Below are 16,448 nucleotides of genomic sequence, written 5' to 3'. Positions count from 1 at the left end.
TTTCCGTTCCGTACGGGCTGGGGGGCTCCATCTTCCCTGCCGTACGGCGGCCCCCTTCCCTGACTGTGTCTCCGCCTCCAGCTCCAGTCACCTGGGCGGGCTCTCCCCTCCCTCGGCCTCGTGCCACCTCCCTTTGCACCCGCCCGGCTCTCTGACCGGGCGTGGGGGGGGCGGAGCTTTCCGGGCACTCCTCCCACTCCTATGATGGAGGGGAGGGGTGGAGGGAGAGGTGTGTGGGTCCTACAGCGTGGAACCAAACTTCGGAGTGCCTGCCAAGCTTCCCAGGAGCCAGTTTCCGGGAATAGTCGTTTTCAACTGGGGTGACAGGCATTTGCTTAACTCTTCTCTTCCTAAGACGGTTTCCGTCTCACTTCCTCTTACTGTAGTGCTAGCTCTTGAGTTTCGAATTTGTTGAAGAATAATTTTGGAGTGTGTGTAATGGTTCTTTTTGAGTTACAAATGAATCGTCTTTGTCCATGTTACATTGGTCTCAGTTTTTCTTTACTCGGTTTTTTCAGTGAAGCCTTTTAATTAGTATACACGTTTTATTTATTAGCATCATCTTCCTGTTCTAAACACTTTGTTAATGTACAGAGTGAAGCGTTCATTGGCAATGTCCTGTAATTTTCTTTTTCCAGTGTACTGAAGTTTACCTTTTAAAGTTTATAATAAGCTTGTATATTAAGACTCTTTAGAAATTGATTTCGTTTTTTTTCTTGATGCTCTCAAGATTTTTGTGTATAGCAGTATTATCTATTTTTGAGTGGTGATATATTTTTGGATGTTAAGATTATAGATACAGAATATAAAGGACGTACTTTTATGCTCAAAATCTCTTTTGAGTAGTTGCTGAGCCCAGTGTTTTCCTATTGTACAGTTAAATTTAATAGAGGATGAAACTGGTAGAATGAACCACAAGATAGTTTGGAGTGGATGAAGTTGGGTTTATTATCAATTTCCTTATGTTATTTTTGTAATTATGGACGCTAATAGAAAATTGTTATATGTCATCTTATATGTTATCCTTATTATTGGGTGAATTTTACTTGAATCTCCAAACTTAAAAAAAAATAAGGAAGAATGCTTTGAGACATTTGTTTCATGATTTTGGCCTTTATTTTAAGCTTTGGTATGGTTTCTGTGAGATAGGCCATTAAGTATTGGGTATTTGGGGAGGGCAGATTTTATGATTTAAAAATTTACAAAAGTTTACAAAATAGTGGCCAAATGGCAGAGCTAGGTTAATAACCTGTACTGAAGAATCTTTTTCTTACCATTATCCCTCAGCAAATCTGTTACATTCACAAAAGTAATAGATAATACCTGGTGCTTGTGTATTCTTCCAGAGCTCTTTTATTCCAGGGGCAGGTGTCCTGTGCATGAGTGCCTACACACGCACACACACTATGCTTTTCTCATTTGATATATATTTGAGAGTGGGTTCGAATTAGTAAAGAAAATACTTAATTTTTTTCAACTTTTATGAAGAATTCCAAATGATTGTTTATCCATCCTAATTCAATGATTGTTAATATTTTGTTATATTTTCTCTATAGGTGTGGTGTATGTTTCTTATTTTGTGGAACCATTTGGAAGTTAGCTGCAGACACATCATCCCTAAATACTTGGGCAGGCAATCTTTAGGTTTAAGACATTCCACATATTTTTTGTGGGCCTTTATTTTATTTCATTTCATGGACACTATTGCCATTTAATCCTTGCAACAACCATTTCCACTTTACAGATAAGGAAATTTAGATTTGGAGAAGTTAAATAACTTGACCCAAGATCTCACAGGTATATCTACAGAGTTGGCATATGAATGCTTGAAATCCTTTTCTACCAAGTACGACTTGGTCATTGGGACTTCTCTGAGCCCATTTTATTATCTGTAAAAAAAAAAAAAAAGGTGGTTATGAAAATTATAATTTGAATAATATTAGAAATTAGTCAAATGTCTGTCCCATGTTAATATTCAGTAATTGGTAACTATTGTGTCAATATTGGATAGGCCATAAATTCTGTATACCACTTAAAGAGCTCGGTTTAAAACATGGTGAATTGAATAACGTACCTTCACTGTCCTGTGCATAACAAGATGACTGCATCTTTAACATTTTATATTGGATAGTCTCTTGTTGATAATAAAATGAATTATTGATATTATTTTTTAAAAATTATTTTTAATGTTTATTTTTGAGGGGAGGGAAGGACAGAGAGAGGGAGACACAGAAACCAAAATGGGCTCTAGTCTGTCAGCACAGAGCCCAATGCAGGGTTTGAACTCATGAATTGTGAGATCATGACCTGAGCTGAAGTTGGACACTCAACCAACTGAACCACCCAGGTACCACAATATGATTTTAATCCGTTAAAAGTTTAAGTTTTGCCTGGGCAAGTGAAAGTTATTCCCAAAGTTATAGTTATTCATAAACATAAATAAATGGAAGTTTTGAAAATGGTGCCAAAAGAATACATGTGTTTCTAAATTGAACTTTAAAATTTAATATTTCAGTGTCCTTGAGTTGACCTTTTTCTTATAAAAATATTATTAAAAAATATAAATGTTTATTTTTGAAGAAGAGAGAAACAGAGCATAAGCAGGGGAAGGGCAGAGAGAGAGAGGGAGACAGAATCCTAAGTAGGCTCCAGGCTCTGAGCTGTCAGCACACAGCCTGATGAGGGGCTCCAACTCAGGAGCTGTGAGATCATGACCTGAGCCGAAGTTGGATGCCCAACTGACTGAGCCACCCAGGCACCCCATTAGTTTTATTATTTTTTTAATGTATATTTTTGAGAGAGGAGAGTGAGTGTGAGCCAGGGAAGGGCAGAGAGAGAAGGAGACAGAGGATCTGAAGTGGGTTCTGTGCTGAGAGCAGTCTAATGTGGGGCTCGAACTCTTGAACTGAGCCACCCAGGTGCCCCTTAAGTTGACCTTTATTAAATGTAATATTTTCCTTAAACTTTGCCTTTATATGTTCTATGTTGATTTAAGTTACCCAAGAGGCATTTCCTCCTCCTTTTTTTCCCCCACTTAAAAAAATTGTGGTCAAATTCACAGACCATAAATTGACCACTAACCATTTTATAGTGTTCAATTCAGTGGCATTTAGTAGACTAACAATGTTGTACAACCATTACAACAATGTCTTTTAGTTTCAAGATGTTTTCATTACCCCATTTCCATTAGTCTGTACTCTCTATGTTCCCCCTATCCCAAGCCCCTGGCAACCATTAGGCAGGTTTCTGATGGATTTAGCTATTCTGGATGTTTTGCATAAATAGAATCATAAAATGTATGGCCTTTTGTGTCTGGCTTCTTTCACTTAGTGTATTTTCAATTTCTTTAAAGTGTTATTTATTTAGCTTGAGAGCGAGAGAGGGGGAGAGAGAGAATCCCAAGCAGGCTCCACACCATCAGCATGGAGCCTGATGCGGGGCTTGATCTCATGACCTGAGCTGAAATCAAGAGTTGAATGCTTAACCTGCTGAGCCACCCAGGTGCCCTGCATATTTTCAGTTTTCTTACACAGCTCTAACGTGTATCAGTACTTCATTTCTTTCTATGGCTGAGTGATATTGCATTGTATGAATGTAACCACATTTTGTTTATCCACTCATCCTTCGATGAAGGTCTTTTGGATATTGTTTCCACCTTTTGGTTATTGTGAATATGCTAACTTTGAATATTTGTACAAATATTTCTTCAAATATCTTTTTCAGTTCTTTTGCATATATGCTTTAATGTGGAATTGTTGGGTCATATGGTGATTCTCTGTTTAACTTTTTAAAAAACTTTTTGAGGAGGCACCAAGCTGGTTTTCATAGTTGTTATGCCATCTATGATCCCACCAGCAGTGTGCTCTCCATTTTCTCCACATTCTTGCCAAAACTCATCATTTTCTTCTTTTTTATTTATGTTTGTTTTGAGAGAGAGCATGTGTGCGTGAGCGGGAGGGGTAGAGTGAGAGAATCCCAAGCTAACAGCACAGAGCCTAATGCAGGGCTCGATTCTACAAACTGGGAGAATACTGAGCTGAGTTGAAATCAAGAGTTGGATACTTATCTGACTGAGCAATCTGAATCAAGTTGAGTTTATTTAATGATAAAGTAGCAATGTTGGGTCTGTCTTTCTTTCGGGATAAGAGCACAAGCCAGGAAGAGGGAGAGAGAGAATCTTAAGCGGGTTCCTGCTCATTGTGGAGCCCAATGTGGGCTCAATCAGCTGAGCTACCCGGGCGCCCCTCACATTTTTTATTTCAAAACTTACTACAAAGCTACAGTGATTAAAACAATGTGGTACTAACATTAAGATAGACATATATGCCAATGCATAGAACTGAAAGTCCCTGATGCATAACCAGTTGAGCCACTCATGTGCCCCTCAGTGTTGGGTTTCTTAATTTTGACACTGTGCTGCTATAAAGTAATATGGTGCATTATGGAAACTGAACTGGTTGAGGGGTATATGTGAATTCTCTCTACTGCCTTTGCAATTTTTTTGTAAATCTAAAATCATTCCAGATGCAGTTATTTTAAATGCATAGTTCGTGGTGACTAAAAAATACAGCCTGGGTTTTCTCAAGTTAATATCAGAGGTCCATATTAGTCACACCTGTAGTACTTCCTTTTTTGTGACTCTGGCTAGAAAGACTAAAAATGTGGATTCTTCGAGTCACCTGGGTGGCTCAGGCATTTAAGTTTCTGACTTGAGCTCAGATCATGATCTCACGGTTTGTGAGTTCAAGCCCCGTTTTGTGCTCTGTGCTCACATTGCAGAGCCTGCTTGGGATTATCTCCCTCCCTCTTCCCCTTATCCGCTCACGCAATCTCTCTCTCTCAAAATAAAAATGTTAAAATAATAAAATGTGGATTCTTCTCTGCAGAAAAGAGGACTCTAAATTTTTTTTTAATGTTTTATTTTATTTTTTGATACAGGGAGAGACAGAGCATGAGAGGGGGAGGGGCAGAGAGAGGAGGAGACACAGAACCGGAAGCAGGCTCCAGGCTCTGAGCTAGCTGTCAGCACAGAGCCTGACGCGGGGCTCGAACCCACAAACGTGAGATCTGACCTGAGCCGAAGTCGGAGGCTTAACCGACTGAGCCACCCAGGTGCCCCAAGAGGACTCTAAATTAAAAAATTTTTTTGTTTGGAAATAGTCTCCTTTGGTGACATGAATCACAGTGTACTGTTAGAAATGCCGCTACTTTATTGAACACAGATATTTATATTTTCTTTTAAAGTTTAAAAAATGTATTTAAGTAATCTCTGCACCCAATGTGGGGCTCCAACTCACGACCCCAAGATCAAGATTCGCATGCTCCTCTGACTGAGCCAGGCAGGCACCCCATAAATATTTACATTCTAGAGAGTTGGTGGTATTTTTCACATGTATTTCCTTTGGTCTTATGGTAGATAGCTTTAGAAGAGTTAATAATAATTCTGGATCAGATAGTAATCCCTTTCTAGTGTTAAAGTGTTTTTATAGAATGGTTGCTATTTTCTGTGAAAATACAAATTTTGCAGGGCAAGTCTGACATTTTGATCTTAAGACTATTTTGGCAAAGAAGTTGGTCTGTAAACCATCTAAACATTTGAGTCTCATTTATCCCTTTTGGAGCCCCTTATAAATAAACCTGTCTTCCTCATGTGGATGTCTCATGGCATCTCCTTCAAAGCTTGTCCTCAGCTCCCTGTCCTTCTGTATCTGTGGGCTGACCACTCAACCACCAACTTCTTTGCCTTTCCATTCTTTCATGCTCCTTCTAGGAAATCAGCTTTGAGAGAAAGAAGCCTGAAAGACAAATGGGTTTATAATGCTCCTCTTCAACTTTCATGTTGGTAATGATCTACTTTAGTTCTTGGCCTTTTGTAAAGAATTGACAGGAATGTATTATTTATCTTTCATAGAACTTTTCCCCAAAGACTTATAAAAGCAAAATATTTTGGGGAATAGTTTTTGCTACACTTTCTATTAAAAAGAAAATAACTTCAGGGACCCTGGGTGACTTAGTCGGTTGTGTCTGACCCTTGATTTCAACTCAGGTCATGCTCTCATGGTTCATGGGATTGAGCCCCACATTGGGCTCTGCGCTGATAGCTTGGAGCCTGCTTGGGATTCTCCCACTCCCCTTGCCTCTGTCCCTCCCCTGCTTGTGCACACATGTTCTCTCTTGTTCTCTCTCAAAATAAAATATATAGCTTTAAAGTTTTGGACCTCAGAGATCTAGTCTAGGGATTTTTGTATGTGTGGTATATAGATATATGCATTTTTGAGGGGAGAAAGGGACCCCAACTTTTTGTCTGATTCTCAAAAGGGATTCCTGATTCTAGAAAGGTAAGAATCACAATTTTGATCCAGTTTGTTTCATTTGACAGTTGAGCAAACTAAGGTTGGGAGAAGGTGAAAGGACTTGAAGAGTATTTTGGCTCCCGATGCTGGGTTTCCCACTATACCACTAATAAAATTTATCTGAGGGAGTCTCAGAGTTAAGTTTTTGTTGCTTGCTCATCCCACCTTTCCCCCTTTCTCACTGTAGGAAGTATGTCCGGTTTATTAGCCTGTATTCATGTGTCTATTTAAATTTTTGATTCCTTAGGCCAAGTCATGACTACAGTAGCGGTGCATGTGGACTCCAAAGCTGAGCTCACTACCCTGCTGGAGCAGTGGGAAAAGGAACATGGCAGTGGGCAGGACATGGTACCTATCCTTACCAGGTACGAATGAACAATTATGTTTTTTTAAAAATTCGTTTTAAGGGGCCCCTGGATGGCTCAGTTGGTTGAGCGTCTGGCTTCAGCTCAGGTCATGATCTCATGGTTTGTGGGTTCGAGCCCCACACCAGGCTCAGTGCTGACAGCTAGCTCAGAGCCTGGAGCCTGGTTCAGATTCTGTATCTCCCTCTCTCTCTGACCCTCCCCTGCTCACGCTTTCTCTCTCTCTCTCTCTCTCTCACAAAAATAAAAATAAAAATAAAAAAATATAAAAATTCATTTTAAAAAGGAAAAATTGGAGAGTAGTAGGGGAACATTTTTATCTTGACTGAATTCTAAATCAGCTTTATCTCACTACTTCTTGAAGCTCTTTAAATTTCTTACCTTTCCTCTGAGGCAGTTCTTATTCTCTTTCTTAGATTCTTCTCTTGTCTGTGTTTCAGTCTTAGGGTTCAATCTTGGTACTCTTTTCTCCTCACCCTGATTATTCTACCTAGATAGTTTTATTCCTGTACATGGTTTAAAACCTTTTTCTTAGGTTCACTTTAAAATCTTCTGCTTCAGATCTCTCTTTTTAAAAATTTCAGATCTTTTTCTTAGCTGGTTGGTGTACACCTCTTTTCCTGGCTATTCACAGACACCTGAAATATACCATATCTAATAGAGCTTATCATAATTCATTCTGCCTCTTTCCTCTTTCACAGTTTGTGCTTTTGTATTCTCTGCTGAGTGTACATAGTTTCAAACTAAAAACCTGAAAACCATCTCCCCAGTGTATTCCTCTGCTAGCACACTTTAGTCCCCAAGCCCTGAGGATATCTGCTTTTTCTTCTTCCCCATTCCCCCTTACCATATCCTTCATTAGTTATTGATCATGTCTTGACAGGCTTCTTAGGCACTTTGAATTTTCTCTCCATCTAATACATCCTCCTCTTCTAATACATCCTCCTCTGGGCTGAAAGAGTCCTCTTTCTAAATACAAATCTGATTTTTATATCTTGGATCATAATTCTTCTCTGACTCAAGTTTTCCTACAGAATAAAATATAAACTTTTAAGAGTGCCTAGGAAGCCATTTATAATTTGGCCCTCACTTCCTTTTCTGTCTCACAGTATTAGTCTCTTTCAGTAAGGAGTAGTCCCATATTTTGTAATGTCTGTGAACCTTTACACTTGCTATTCATTTGGACTGAAATGCCTTTCTTTGGTGTGTCTTTCTGTCTGGCAAAGAATCAATTTGAGAATCATGTGTAAAAAACCTTCTCTGACTTTGACATTCTCAGGTTTGGGCTCCATTTTTTCTTCTTATAATACTTTGTCATTCATATGTATGTATATGTATGTGTGTATATGCACATACCCACCCACTTAATAAAATGTGGTATAATTATAATTCCTCTCATTTTAACTCTAATCACATTGTACTATAATTCTTTTTTTTTTTTTTTTTTTTTTTGCACGTGTCACTTTACTAAATTATAAGTTTTTTAAAGACCGGTACTACACGTTTTTATTGGTGTCTTCTTAGACAATAACTTGTGCATGCCTGGTACATAGTAACTATGTGGGGCATAATTTTACTAAATGATTGTATTAAACAGGAGAATGAAAAATAAAGGCTGGAGAGGGATGCCCATGGTTTTTCTAAGGAGGTCCCTGGAACATGGGGATCTTTAACCTGTAACCTTTGATACAGCAGAGAAAAAAAGCCTTTTGTTTATGTAATGATCTATTCTATAGGAATAAAGGGAACTATGATCCTTTGAAAGTTTAAACAGGGAGAAATGCTTTGTTGCTCTTGATACATGGGGAACTTGTGAAAAGTGCAGTTTATTTATTTTTTAGGAACAGGATTATTGCTGACTGGTGGAAAGTGGATTTTAATTTGTAGAGGCATTGGAGATTAGGAATTACTGATCACAAGATACTTGAAATGCAGCCACAGTAAACTAAAGAATCTAAGTATTGTGCAGTTAAAATGTGGACTGTTGGTATAATAGTCCATAAAAGGAGAGAATCATAAATAGGGTTAATAATGTTAGTGTTAGATTCACCTAATTGGAAAAAATGTTTATTGAGTACCTAATAGTAAAGATACTCAATGTTTTATTTTCAAGAATATTTCACATTCATGATCATATGTGACCCTTCACTTTGTCACTGTGCTATGATATTCAGTAATGCAAAGCCTAAATAGAGGGGCTCTGTCTTCGAGAAGATCAACATCTGCGAGGCAACTAACAGATATGAAACAATGCATAGTAGTACAAAATAATACATAATGAGTTGTTTAATTGGGCAGTATAGTTCTTTAATATTGCAACATTTACGAGTATGGAAAAAACTTGAATGAGTCAGTTTCTCTTATTCACTCAATAAATATTTGAGGACCTTTTGTGTGTTGGAACTGTCAGACACTTCCCTGAAACTCAGTTTCCTCCTTTGTCACTAAAAGTATCACTGAGAGCTACATTGTTAAGTGGCAGCCTTCCGTGGAGCTACTTGCAAAAGACAACATAGACAGTGGAAACCTAAACTTAGAATTTTGGATTTTAACACCTAATTCCAGTTGGTTTTCCGGTACAGGAGGTGGTAAAAGTTTTTCTGGAATAGAGACTTAAAATATGGTAGATATAGCTTGATGAAAAGCAGAAAAACAAGCAGAAAAGTGAAAAATTTAACTGAAAAAAGCATCAAGGGGGGAGAAGGAACTGAGGCATGTTTTTGTGGCAGTGAGGAAAGGGCCCAGAGTAAAGGGGAAATGTAAGGTAGGAATGGAAAATAAAGTTAACATGGAGCAAGATCTTTAAGGACCTTCAAGGTTAGACAGAAAGTTTAAGAGCTGGTAGGACTTGGAAAAGTATAATATTTTTGAAAGGGGCAGTTCCCATCATCCAAATTGTGGGTATGGTAGTTCACTGGATATTTCCTGAAGTTCTTTCACATGTCTGGTCTCTCCTTTATGGCCACTTCAACTGACTGCATGTTTTGGGTGTTTTGGTATATTCCATGAACAGCAAATGAATTTCAGGCATGCCTCTTATTTGTCACAACTTTCAGAGCTTTTTTTGGGCAATTTTCCTAAGAAAAATACATGTTTTTTTTATCTTTGATTTTTCATTTACTATTTATGTTATTTTATTTATAGTTAAGCCTTTGACTTGATTCTGTGAAAGGGACTGGAATTGGGCCAAGCTATATGAGTGTTACCCAAATTCTATGGTTGTTGTTTTTTTTTTATATTATTGAGACATGTACTGTACTCTGCTTAATGGATTTTTTACTTTCAAAACTATCACCTATATTATGTTAAAGAACATGAGTACTCAGTGTCACTCATCATCAGGGAAATACAAATCAAAACCACACTGAGATACCACCTCACACTGGTCAGAGTGGCTAAAATGAACAAATCAAGAGACTATAGATGCTGGCAAGGATGTGGAGAAACAGGCACCCTCCTACACTGTTGGTGGGAATGTAAACTGGTGCAGCCACTCTGGAAAACAGTGTGGAGGTTCCTCAAAAAATTAACCGTAGAACTTCCCTATGACCCAGCAATAGCACTGCTGGGGATCTACCCAAGGGATACAGAAGTGCTGATGCAGAGGGGCACATGTACCCCAATGTTCATAGCAGCACTTTCAACAATAGCCAAATCATGGAAAGAGCCTAAATGTCCATCAACAGATGAGTGGATCAAGAAGATGTGGTATATATGGAATACTACATGGCAATGAGAAAGAATGAAATCTGGCCATTTGTAGCAACGTGGATGGAACTCGAGGGTGTAATGCTAAGCGAAATAAGTCAGGCAGAGAAGGACAGATACCATATGTTTTCACTTATAGATCTAACAGGAGAAACCTAACGGGACCATAGGAAGGGGAAGTGGGGGGGAAGTTAGGGAGAGGGAGGGAAGCAAATCATGAGAGACTCTTGACTACTGAAAACAAATTGTGGGCTGAAGAGGGAGGGGGAAAGGGGAAGGAGGGTAATGGTCATGGAGGGGAGCGCTTGTGGGGAAGAGCACTGGGTGTTCTATGGAAACCAGCTTGGCAATAATCTATTAAAAAAAACATGAATACTGCCTCCGTAAGACTCCTTCTTGGCCCATTTCAGTCAAATCTACCTTAAATTGTTTTTGTTTGTTTTTTGATTCTCATTTTTCATTGTTACCACATTTAACTAGCTCTTACATGTCAGGCTTTGTTGAAAGCAAAGTACATATTTTAAACCTCAAGGAAACTCTCTAAGGTAGGAACTATTCCCCTTATTTTATAGATGAGGCACAGAAATGCTAAATAACTTGATCAAAGTCACGCACAGTGGAAAAGGTATGATTTGAACCTTAGCCATCTGGCTCCAGAATCCATGTTTTTAAATTTCTGTGCTACATTGCTTAGTTTCAACTGAAGATACTAGTAGATCTTATGATATGTAATTCTAAACCTGTTTTATGTGACAGCCCTTTGTGGCAAAGTGAATTTTCAGAGTTTAAAGGTAAGGGTAGAAAAAGTAGAAATATTTTTTTTTGAGACCTAATGGGGAAAAATGTGCCAGAGTGGGCAAGAGTTTTTGCAGGGAGCTTAACTTTTAAGACTGGGAAGTGCGGTTTTGTAGAAATAAAGCATATAGGAGAGTTTGAGTTAGGACAGAGCATGACAGATATTGGGGAGTGTAATAATAGCCTTGTATTTGATTGTCATTACAATAGGTTAAAATATCATTGTTTCTTAGGGTATTCAAAATGTGATTTTTCTTATTTCAAAAAGAAGGCATGAATACAAAAAGATTATTGATACATGTAATAAATAACATGGATCACTCAAAATATGCTGGGCTAAAGAAACCAGTCATAAAAAAGAGTGTAAATGATTCCATATGTATGAAATTTTAGTACAGGCAAAACTAATCTGTGATGAGAGAGAGCAGATGAGTGATTGCTTGGGGTACAGGTGGGTGCTTAGGAGTGGGGGTAGGGGGGATATATCACAGGTTGAAGTAACAGCAGTTTGTCCCTGAAACAACTGTGAACTTGAACTCTCTGAAGAGCAGAGAAGATCATGTGACTGAAGCCTTTTAAATGGAATGCAGAGTAGAAGTCAGAGATGCTGACAGAAGCTGGATTAGTATAAGCCATAGTAGTACTTGGGTCTAATTGAAGTTACTGTGGTAAGTTGTTGGAAGTTGGAGAATGAATAGTCAAACATTGAAGCAGGAAGTTGGGGAAAAGGTGGTTCAGTCATTTGATGATGGTGTTCTGGCAAGGATAGGAATGGTCAAGATTTATTTATTTTTATTAAATTTTTTTAATGTTTATTTTTGAGAGAGAGAGAGAGAGAGAGAGAGAGAGAGTGTGCGCGCACAAGTGGGGGAGGTGCAGAGAGAGAGAGAGGGAGGCACAGAATCCGAAGCAGGTGCCAGGCTCTGAGCTGTCAGCACAGAACCCCACGTGTGGCTCAAATTCATGAGCTGAGAGACCATGACCTGAGCCAAAGTCAGATGGTTAACCAACTGAGCCACCCAGGCACCCCAGGAGTGGTCAAGATTTAAAGAAATGATTGAGGGGTGCTGGGTGGCTCAGTTGGTTAAGGGCCCGACTTGATTTTGGCTCAGGTCATGATCTCATGGTTCTTGAATTTGGGCTCCACACTGACACTTACTTGGGATTCTCTCTCTCTCCCTCTCTCTCTGATTGCGTTCTTTCTGTCTCAAAATAAATAAAACTTAAAAAAAAAAGACTGAAGTCAGGAGATACTTTGTAGGTAGTACCAACAGGAATTGTTGTGGGAGTGAGGAGAAAGAGAAGGTTTAGTGATTCCTAGGTTTTTTGGCTCCTGAGGGGATGGTAGTCCAATTTTTTTTGAGACAGGAAAGTGGAGAGAAGAATGAATTTGGGAGTGGACATTGTTTTATTTAGCTCTGTGTTCATTAGGAAAATATCTTTTTTCTAAGTTTTTACTTTTATTTTACATTTTGTTGAATTGACTATAGTAGGTGATGGTACATTTTTTTTTGTATGCTTGTCTAGAGTTGACCCTGTCTTCCCTTTGTGCTAGGATGTCTGAATTGATTGAAAAAGAAACTGAAGAATATCGTAAGGGAGATCCAGACCCATTTGATGACCGACATCCTGGTGAGACCTGTGTTCTCTTAAGCCTGGTTCTAATTTTCTTGTAAACAACAAAAAAAAAAGATAGCTTAATAGGAAAATTTAAAATTGAAATAGCATCTTTCATGCTAAGTTTTAAGACCATCTAATTGTTAAAGTATTGCTCAAGGTGGGGGTAATAAGGAAAAATAAATCGCTGGAAAAATGGAAATCTTTGTAATATTTACATATCAAATAGAAGATAACTAAGGAGCTAAATTAGGTAGTCAATCATACCAAATTGACTCCTTTGGTGTGATTACTTAAAAAGAGAAAAAATGTTCTCCTTTTCTGAGTTTTAACCCAGAAGAGTTTACTCTCTGTGCCTTAGTTTTTCACACAAGTTTGAAACAGTTATGAACTTGGAGTATTTGAGTAAAAGGGATAATTATCCTTTACTAATGAGGAAATTTAGTTGAAAATACATTCAATGCCTTGCTTTTAGTTATGAAACTGGAACCTTGAATAATAAATAGGTTTCTTGATGTCTGCTTTAGTAACTCAGCAGCTAACGTATGCCATTTCATGTTAATTTGGTTTTATTTTGGGCTAATTAGATCTATGACAATCCAGTCTGCTTTAGCATAGAATTTGGTATGATACAGAACTATATGAGACTTGAGACTTTGCCATTTTATGTTTTCTCTAAGGTAGAGTACCAGTGGGAAAGCTTAAATCAACCTTTCTCTGTGTAAAGTGAGAAGCAGTCCTTTGTGGAAAAAAGAGCTATTGTTTGTGTGGAGAGAGATGCGAATGAGTGGGACTTGTGAAAATGAGAACATTGTATACCCACCTGAATGGTACAGGTTTATTTCTATTTCCTAGACTTTTGTTCTCAAATGTAAGTAGGCTAGGCATTTGAAATTGAGTGTCCAGTTATTTATGTGATGTTACCTGTTGCTCTTGTCCTAGACATCCTCACTTGTGACTTTGGAGGGCTGTTCACCTATTTAACTCTTACCTTCAGTAAGGCAATCAGAGCATAAAGAAGTACAAATGTGAATGTGAGAGAAGAAGTTAACTTATGGGGAGATGAAAGGAATTAAAAGAGAGATGATCATGCTTAGTGACCTTGGAAGGGCCTTGGAAAGGATAAAATGGTAATGAGAAGAAGGGAGAGACAGAATGATGATTGATACAGTTTTCAGTAGGAGATTTTAAAGACAATTTTTTCCTCCCTACCTCTTACATTATTAGATATAATTTCTATTAATAAAAATGAGGGTGTCAGTTTTGTCATTTATTAACAGGAGGTTATGTAATTTGAGGTCTTCATCTAGTTTTTATGATACCATTCTGTAACTTTTCTTTTTGTGATTTACTTTGGAATATTGATTACAACTTGGTAGAAACTTTGTAGCAGTGGGTCACATCTTTTCTTCATCCTAAATTGTATTTTGAGTTTGACTAAATTTGCCACTCTAATGATCTTAAAGGAAAATTAAAATAGATGGTATCTGTTTTAAAAACCAATAATTCTACCAGTCATTAATTCTTTTATCTTTAGTCTTGTGTATTGAGTAGATCCTGGGTTCCTGGCCTTTCTTTCCCCAGGAGCTCAGAAGTTAAGATGGCCAAACTTACCATATCTTTAGAGTTGGTGATTACTTTATGGGATTCCATTCCTGTGCCCTGCTCCCACAACCTGGAGTATCATTACAGGTTTGAGGATGCATTTCTGCTACTTTTAGTGTATAGTTGAAAAAGAGATTAGATTTGGAGTCTTATCCCCTCCAGGCCATCCATCAGAAAAAGTTGTGCTTTCTACCTTAACCTGGCTGGGAAATCAGGGGTTTTCTTTCTCTTAGCCTCCTTTATGATTCTTTTTTAGACCTTGTATACTCTTAGTAATGCTGGTCTGGGTCTAGTGCACATTTACTTAATTTAGCATGGCTGTGTAGGCAATGTGCTGGGAGACGGGAAAGTTAGAGAGCAGTGTCTCAAGTTTTTGTATTGTCACTTTTAATTTTAGAGAATGTTTCTTATGAAATCTGATTCATCAAAAGAATTTTTCTTTGTTTCTGTTTATTTTTGCTGGCATTTTAACGGTACTTGTAACCACCCAGGTGCCTTTCCAGAGGTCTGAGTTGCTTGACTGGGATGACTTACTCATTCCTTTGTTTGTTCCTCCCCTCTTCTTTTGGTAGGTCGAGCTGATCCAGAGTGTATGCTGGGCCACTTGCTGAGAATACTCTTCAAGAATGATGATTTCATGAATGCAGTAGGTTTGCTTCTTACTTTTCTTAGAGATTATCATCAGTGGTTGCTATACCTTTATTGTTTATAAATACTTTGCTTTCTCTTGAGGTCTTTACAAAGTTGGGAATAGAGTGGGTGGGTAGGTTTTTTGTTTGTTTGTTTGTTTGTTTGGTATTGGTTCAACAAGCTAAGAGTCATCATGGATTTCTTTCTTACCAGAGTCCTAGTTGTGGCCAAGGTGTTTTCTCTTTGGTGTGTACTTTGGATGGTTGAATATGACAAGGACTCCTAGGGCATCTGTGCTTATCTTTGGGCAAAATGATTTTGAGTTTGGGAATATAGACATTTTCTTGAGTTTCTGAATAGAAAACTCAGTGATGTATATGAGGTATGATTCTGCACTGACACTGTGGTATGTGCAGTGGGCATGGGTAGGGAAAGATACCTTTTCTAACTCAGGGCTGTTAAGATGTAAATGGGGGGATATATATAGCATTCACAGGGCCTGAGACATAGTAATTGTTCAGTAAGTTGTAGCTGTTAGGTTTGTTTTTGGAGGCTGAATTGCATGATCCTTGAGAGCATGGGCTTTGGGGTCCATGTTTTGGGTTTAAATGCACTTCATTGTTCACTAACAGTTTGATCTTGAGGTATATTAAGCCTCTCTAAACTTCATTTTTTTCCAAGATTTATTTTCCTAATCTATAAAATAGGAATGATCTTACCTTTAAAATATTTTTGTAATCTTTGAATGAAATGATTCACGAAAAGTGTTGTGCTTGCTTTGGTAGCACATATACTTAAAAAAAGTGCTTAGCACAGAATCTGGTACATGAGGGCTCAGTAAGTACTAGCTATTATTATAATCTGTATTATATTAATTCCAATTTATTTATTGATCACCAATGTCTCTGCTTCTCTGGAAATGTCAAGCTGCCTTCTAGATAGCTCCAACTGGATATTCCCCATAGGCACCTTGAATTCCACCTAATTGTTTGCTCTATAATCTGTTTCTCTTATTCTCTAGCTCAGTAATTGATGTCCTTGTCTAGCCAGCTAGAAGTTGTCTCTTATTTTTCCAAGCTCTCTTAATTCAGTTAAACTTAAAGGTCTTATCATTCCCTTTCATTTAACTTCACAAATGCCTCCATTTCTTTATGCGCTTGCTGCCAGACCTTTTTAGCCACTACCATCTCTCTCTCAGTTATGCAATAACCTCTTAACTGATTTCTCATCTTGTCTTGTTCTTTTCCAACCGGCTCTTCATTTTTTAGCCCAGAAAAATTTTCTAAAATGCAAAAAGTGATCATGGCATCCTCTCGCTTATAATCCATTAGTGGTTTCCCATTGCCCGCAAGATGAATTTTAAAGTCCTCAGTTT

General features: G+C 38.0%; 1 protein-coding gene across 13 annotated transcripts in view; it reads left to right on the top strand.

Annotated features, from left to right (window-relative positions):
* Positions 1-16,448, top strand: part of DCAF1 (DDB1 and CUL4 associated factor 1) — a 73,547-nt gene that overhangs the window by 587 nt on the left and 56,512 nt on the right. For all 13 annotated transcript variants that reach the window (XR_003900691.1, XR_003900693.1, XR_003900694.1 and 10 more), the window contains exons 2-4: positions 6,601-6,718; positions 12,777-12,853; positions 15,016-15,089. Coding sequence is in view for 5 of the 13 variants with exons in the window: in XM_029916018.1 (XP_029771878.1) it covers positions 6,609-6,718; positions 12,777-12,853; positions 15,016-15,089 (261 nt within the window). In the remaining 8 variants the exon portion in view is untranslated. The remainder of the gene's footprint in view (positions 1-6,600; positions 6,719-12,776; positions 12,854-15,015; positions 15,090-16,448) is intronic.

The sequence above is a fragment of the Suricata suricatta genome, chromosome 12 (genome assembly GCF_006229205.1).
Source record: "Suricata suricatta isolate VVHF042 chromosome 12, meerkat_22Aug2017_6uvM2_HiC, whole genome shotgun sequence".
Classification (NCBI taxonomy): Eukaryota; Metazoa; Chordata; class Mammalia; order Carnivora; family Herpestidae; genus Suricata; species Suricata suricatta.
The sequence above is the reverse complement of the archived record's forward strand: the minus strand, read 5'-3'. Positions and strand labels throughout refer to the sequence as shown.